Source organism: Bombina bombina, chromosome 4, assembly GCF_027579735.1.
Source record: "Bombina bombina isolate aBomBom1 chromosome 4, aBomBom1.pri, whole genome shotgun sequence".
Classification (NCBI taxonomy): domain Eukaryota; kingdom Metazoa; phylum Chordata; class Amphibia; order Anura; family Bombinatoridae; genus Bombina; species Bombina bombina.
This window is the reverse complement of record NC_069502.1, coordinates 18,684,184-18,691,348: the sequence shown is the minus strand read 5'-3', so window position 1 is coordinate 18,691,348 and position 7,165 is coordinate 18,684,184. Positions and strand designations below refer to the sequence as shown.

Here is a 7,165-nt window from a genome sequence, read left to right as displayed (position 1 = left end):
GGCCACATTGGATCATGGTACTTGGAGTTTCAGGGAGATTGCATTCCATTTGCTGGCATCAGGGAGCCACTATTACAATCAGGGAGACTCCCTGAACTTTAGGGAGAGTTGGGATGTCTGTATACATAATAGCTGCTTTTTGAATCCAAGTGGACCTAAATCATAGAACAAAGGGAAAAAAAAGAATTGGGACCCCATCTTTAGGCCCCAGTATCTAAATGTAGTAGCAAGACACTATTTAGTATTCAGCGGGTGAGCACAGAGTATAATATAGTGCTGCATTGTAAATAATAACCACATGGGCTTTAATATATATATGAGGTATATTGGATTAGTAAAGGGAATGGCTTAACTCCCATTTATACAGGTGTGATGTCAAACTAGAGCAAACTTCTTTGGAACCCTCTTAGATAAAATGGAGATCATTACTTAATCACAAATACGGGGTCTATATATAAAGTTGTGCCATTATAAATTTAGGTAACTAGCTAGAAAATATAATGTGATTTAAAGGGACAGTCAACCATAGAATTGTTATTGTTTTAAAAGATAGATAATCCCTTTATTACCCATTCCCCAGTTTTGCATAACCAACACAGTTATATTAATATACTTTTTACCTCTGTGATTACCTTGTATCTAGGAACCTTCTTCCAGTCCCCTGATCACATGACTGTGACTGTTTATTATCTATTGTCTTAAATTTAGCATTGTGTTGTGCTAGATCTTAAATAACCCCCTGTGCCTGAACACAGTGTTATCTATATGGCCCACGTGTACTTTCTGTCTCTTTGTGTTGTGCTAAATCTTAAATAACCCCCTGTGCCTGAACACAGTGTTATCTATATATCCATGTGTACTTTCTGTCTCTTTGTGTTGAAAAGAGATTTAAAAAGAATGTGATAAGAGGTAGCACTCAAAGGCTTAGACATTAGCATATGAGCCTACCTAGGTTTAGTTTAAACTAAGAATACCAAGAGAAAAAAGCAAATTTGATAATAAAAGTAAATTGGAAAGTCAATTAAAATTAAAAGTCCTGTCTGAATAATGAAAGTTTAATTTAAACTTGACTGTCCCTTTAATGAAAACCTTTAGTGGTCCCTACGGAGGGTCTGATTTTGCACAGCGCTTAGCTGAGAATGGAATATATGTGTAAGATATACGTTTTAAAGCACAAAGCCAGCAAACAAAAAATAACAAGCACCATCAGCCTTCTACCTCCGCACCACACAAAACACAACATAAATGTAACCACATTAGATATTTCCTGCTTGAGAGGAGAGTGTTCCGTCTGATCGCACCATCTGGGGATATGTGGGGGACAACTTTAACATGGGAATTCCAATGGTGTATCAGATCTATGCAAGTTCTCCCTACTAGCTTCATAGGGCCGCTTCCTACATTACCCTATCCCGCAAGACAGGAATGCTGAGCCAGGCTCTGTTGCTGCGGTCACTATGATGCCTCTTAAGGTAAGCTGAAGGATCGAAAGGCAGCAGTCAGGGTTCAGGACAAAAGTGTGGGCATTTTCTAACAGATGTCTATCCCTATCTGTGTGTAATGTTGTACTAGCATCAGTTCTTCCCTTGTTATAGTCCAAGATATCTGGGTAATCAATAGGTGCAAGGAGAACTTTGTCTAGTTGCAACTCGGCCCTAGCCCTGTGTCCCCCAACGACTGGCCGCATCGCCAGGGGAACCAAGGTATAGCTTCTCCAACCCCAAGACACAATTGGTGCTAGCTATTCATATTGAGTGGCTCTCTGACATCTTCTCTACTATGACTGGTGTTTCACTATTATCACGTAGCCCTTCAAGCACCGCTTGTGCCTCTGATTCAGCGGCAGAGCACTTGTCATCTTCTGCGGCATGTGGTCTGGAGTGTACTTGTGCTAGTTTACGATCCCTTTCCTCTTCAGGGTTACAGTTTCGCTTCTCTATCAGGACCCTCACGTGTGAGTTAAAGTGATCCTCCATCTTGCTGGCCACCATTTGCAGTAAGGCATTAGCGGAAGTCTCTATTATGTAATATTTTCATGCTCCGTTGGTATCTGTGCAATCACGTTGCTCACTTTAGGCTTTCAGGGGTTTAGCCAGTATTATTTATGATTTACAGCAAACTTTATCTGGTTTCCTTGCTAACTGGCGAGAGGGTGTTAGATGTATGATGAAAGGCCGCCGCCAGCAAGCTTGATCGGTCGGAATTGAATCTTCTGAGTGCATTAGTGCAACTATAGTGGTGTCACCATGTTCTGGCCACACTTGGTAATAGATATTCTCAGCTTATGTGTAATATAATATGTTATGCGTGAGATAGTGGTCAAATTAATTCTCCATTCGGCAGAGCTTTTTAGTTTTGCGTCTTAGCATGGACGCGGCTTGGACACGCCCCCCTTAATGTATTTTGGATGACTTGTTATACCAGCTGCAAAGTATAGAATGTATGAGAAATGCATTCTCATGTTTATTGCTGGTTTTGTGCTTTTAAACTACAGCCTATTACAATGGGTTGAGCTTGCAGGTAATATCAGATCTCATGTTATCACTTTGTGTACACACACTTGCTTCCTTATCTTATATCTGATTGTAAATCAAAGCCAAATACTTATAGAAAACAATGAAAGATTATCATTTTATTAGTTATCTCTTCTACACCCCACTGGGAGTGCAATTTCTTCTGCATGCTGTGTTTACATAGTCTGTCAATAGCATTGACTTAAAGGGACAGCTCACTCCAAAATGTTCTCCCATTTAAATTGTTCCCAATGGTTCATTTCACCTGCTGGAGTGTTTTAAATTGTTTACAAGTAGCTCCTTTACCCCTATTTTGGCATTTGAAATAGCTGATTTAGCCTGTGGTATCCCAACCTATACTGAAAGTTTCTATACTGTAGTATATGCTATTGAATAGCCTAAGTAAACACGGCCAGCAGAATAAGTTACACTCTCACAGGCCCATTTATCAAGTTCCGTATGGAGCTTGAAGGGCCGTGTTTCTGGCGAGTCTTCAGACTCGCCAGAAACACAAGTTATGAAGCAGCGTTCTAAAGACCGCTGCTCCATAACCCTGTCCGCCTGCTCTGAGCAGGCGGACAGAAATCGCCGGAAATCAACCCGATAGAATACGATCGGGTTGTTTGACACCTCCCTGCTGGCGGCCGATTGGCCGCGAGTCAGCAGGGGACGGCGTTGCACCAGCAGCTCTTGTGAGCTGCTGGTGCAATGTTAAATGCGGAGAGCGTATTGCTCTCCGCATTTAGCGAGGTCTTGCGGACCTGATCCGCAGTGTCGGATCAGGTCCTCAAGCCCTTTGATAAATGGGCCCCTCAGTGGGATGCAGGATAGTTAAGTAATAAAATATCTTTCCATTGTTCTCTCGCTTTGTTTTCTAGACAAATATAAGATAAGGAAGCAAGTCTGTGTACACAAAGTGATAACATAATGAGATCTGATATTACCTGAAGCTCAACCCATTGCAATAGGCTGTGGTTTAAAAGCACAAAACCAGCTACTTCATATACACAAATAAAGCTGAAAATTCAATTTTTCAAATGTTTTATACCTGCAGCTGGTATAACAAGTCATTGAAAATACATTCATATAAAAACAATTTTACAGTGTACTGTCCCTTTAAGTCCAGAAACCTTCAGTAGTGGGGACACCACAGGCTAAATCAGCTATTTCATATGCCAAAATAAGGGTAATGGAGCTTCTTGTAAACCATTTAGTACACTCCAGCAGGTAAAATGAATAATTGGGAACAAATTAAAGGAAAGAAAAAAAATGGGTAAACTGTCCCTTTAAGTAGAGGGACTTTTTTTTTTTTTTAATAATTTTTATCGAAGTCTTAAAGAAATACAATATATGAAGGGTATGTCTCAAAACATTTACAGATATATGTATACACAATACAATTAGAAGAGCAATGCATTTAAATACCTCTAGTGTTACTATCAAATGTGGGCTCTTATAGAGAGACTTCAGTTTTATTATAGAGTATCATTAAAGTTGAATAAACAAAAATGGTCCTCTCCCAGCTAAATAAAAAGAAGATTATGGTATCTATTCGGAGAAGCTTAAGGCTAGGGAGGAGGTAGCTCTTATAGTTTTATGGGGAAGGGGGATGCAGCGGGCGAGAGCCGCTCAAATGGAATAGGGGGGAGGGGTGGAGGGCGAAGCCAGCTAGTAAACTATGTATATAAATTTAGCGAGCACAAAGATCAATTAACAACTAACAGACAGACTAAGCAGCCATAAACTAAATAATATCAGAGATACCCTTATAAACCTTCCCTCTATGGCTTTAGTGGAAGATCATAATCTAGGTCTTAATCCAACCAGTAATACACCTGAATTTACTTTCTATAGAATGAGTAGGGATAACTCCCAACAGTATTAAGTGGGGGGGGGACATTAGTATGTTTAGAATATAGGGGAGGTCCAAGTGAGCCCCTCCCCTAGGGAAATACCAGCTATATGTGATGCGGGAGAAAGGAGTAGGGGTATGACCCGCAGGCAACCAGTAACGGCGGGAAAGGGAGGGGCTCCCTAGAAACATATAATTTGTATCAATATTAAACTCAACGTAGGCAGTGTCATGTCCCAGGAACATAGGTATAATAAAGCATAAGCATATTGTGGTTCCATAAACAGTTATAAGAACAAAGAGAATTAAATACATTAAGTGTGCCCACTAGCGTCTAAACAAATACACATCTTTGCGGGCGAGTGAAGAAGCAAACTATAAATATCTATCTTAGATAAACATATTCAGATAGGTAATATCATTGGAATGCCACGAAATAAAGTGGTCACAGTATACTTAAAATGTTTGGGGTTAATCCCGTCAAGCTTAGAACATTACTATGTTACATATACAAAAAAGAGATGAACATATGTATACAACATTTTCTAGACTCATGCAACCTGGAAGGGGTGAGAAATAATTCTTTTATGAGTTCACATTTCAATATACAGAAAGCAATTCAACCTAGCTGTGAGCAGTAGCATAATAGTGTTACAGGATTTTAAGGCGGCCAGTGCTGAAAAGCCATGTGACAGTAGGGGGTTAAAGCTGGCAGGTTGTAAAGGTTAGCCAAGCATTGATAGAATTAAAACTCTTAACCTATTAGTAGCTCTCAGCAAGGGAGTTCCCTGCCCTTGTAGGCTTAGATTAAGCCCAGAAATAAGTGGTCTAAGACGCAGCCTATTAGCAAGCAGAGGAAACCTAAGGCTGCTGGAGTAAAACCAAGAGTCATGAATTAGAATACGGACTGAGCTCAGCTCTGTCTCCAATTAACCTACTAATGGTTTGTTATAGCCCTGACGCTTAGGAAGTAGTTAACATCAGATTTTAGGGATACATAACTGACTGACACATCTTATGAAATATGAATATTGATGGCAACTCTATATCTATGCCTGGGAAAGGGAGCTATTGCCAACTTGGTTCACAGAGGAGATATTAATGGGTATTCTGGCATCAAATTAGTCATGACTTCCATAAAGTATCATATTACTGCTTGGTTCCTATAGTTAGTAAGGGCTAGCAGGAAGACTCAATACTTTGTTAAGTAGAGGGACTTTACTGCTATATGGCTGTTAGGAACAATTCTGACAGAAAAAAATGGGTTTATTCAGCACGATGGTACAGAGAAATAAGAGTAGAGTATTATTTATCTCATTACAAGTTTGCCTTTTTTTCCCATCTTTATACTGACCCTCACATTTAGATCAGGTCTCATCAGTATAATATAACATTTGGGCATAAAGATACAACACAGGAGTCCAGCACCAGATGCCAGGATAGCAAATATCTCTACAGCCACCATGTATTTGCCTTTGGTGCTGAGGTAGGCTGGGATAAAAGTGACCCAAACACAGCAGAAGACCAGCATGCTGAAGGTAATGTACTGAGCTTCATTGTAAGTGTCCGGCAGTTTTCTGGCTAAAAATGCTACAAAAAAACTAAATAAAGCCAACAGCCCCATGTAACCAATACTAAAGTAGAATGCCGTTATAGACCCTTCATTACATTGTAGTATTATCTTGGCAATCTCTACCTGGGTATTAAATTCTGGAAATGGAGCAGAGTATATGACCCATACAACACATATGAAAACCTCCCCAAAGGAGCAGATAAGTACCAGGGAACTTGTGATATTCTTACCAAACCACCTCCTCATTCTACCATCAGGTTTTGTTGCCCTAAAGGCAAAGACAACAATGACTGTTTTTGCCAACACACAAGACACAGCAACAGTGAAAATATTTCCGAAAGCTGCTTGTCGAAGAAGACAGGAAATCTTTGTGGGACGTCCAATGAATAGGAAGGAGCAGAGAAATGACATCATGAGGGTGGTGAGGAGCACATAGCTGAGGTTCTGGTTGTTGGCTCTTACGACTGGAGTTTCCTTGTGTCTAATAAATATCACAAATACGGTTACAGTCACAACGGTGAGTGAAATAGCAAATGCAGCACACACCGTACCAAGGGGATCATGATACGAGAGGAACTCTATGATCCTTGGGACACATTTATCTCTTCTAGGGTTAGACCACTGGTCATCAGGGCATCTGATGCAACTCTTCATATCTGCAGAAATAAAACATCTTATAAAACACGGTATTACATAAAAATCTCCACCTATGTGTGTTAAATACCCTGATTTAATTTAATCTGCAACGTGTTTTTTTTTTTGTTCACCCTATTTTTTTTAAATCATATCAACCACAAAACAACCTACATCCCTGATTATTTCTGGAGAATAACCTTATATCTGTATTCTATGAATACGAGTGCTATAAGACACTGAACGCAAATTTTATCTTTCCTTATTCAGATAGAGCATGCAGTTTTCAGCAACTTACTAATATACGCTTATTAATTTTTCTTCATTCTCTTGCTTTCTTTATTTGAAAAGCAAGAATGTAAGTTTAGAAGCTGGACCATTTTTGGTTCACAACCTGGGTTGTGCTTGCTGATTGGTGATTAAATTCTGTCCAAGGTTCTGAACCAAAAATTGTCTGGCTCCTTAGCTTACATGTGAATATGATAGTGAAAGACAGCACCTATTTTCCTTGTGGGGCACGGGAAAAGGGTTAGCCAGACCCCAATGTATATCCAAGAAGAAGTATTTTTCCAGCCACCAGTTGAATTTTAAAAA

General features: G+C 39.7%; 1 protein-coding gene across 1 annotated transcript in view; it reads right to left on the bottom strand.

Annotated features, from left to right (window-relative positions):
* Nucleotides 1–5,674: 5,674 nt before the first annotated feature.
* The window catches only part of LOC128656799 (vomeronasal type-2 receptor 26-like), a 53,989-nt gene continuing 52,498 nt past the window's right edge, over nucleotides 5,675–7,165 (bottom strand). Inside the window, exon 4 of the mRNA XM_053710952.1 lies at nucleotides 5,675–6,594. Within this exon, the coding sequence (XP_053566927.1) occupies nucleotides 5,675–6,594 (920 nt within the window). The remainder of the gene's footprint in view (nucleotides 6,595–7,165) is intronic.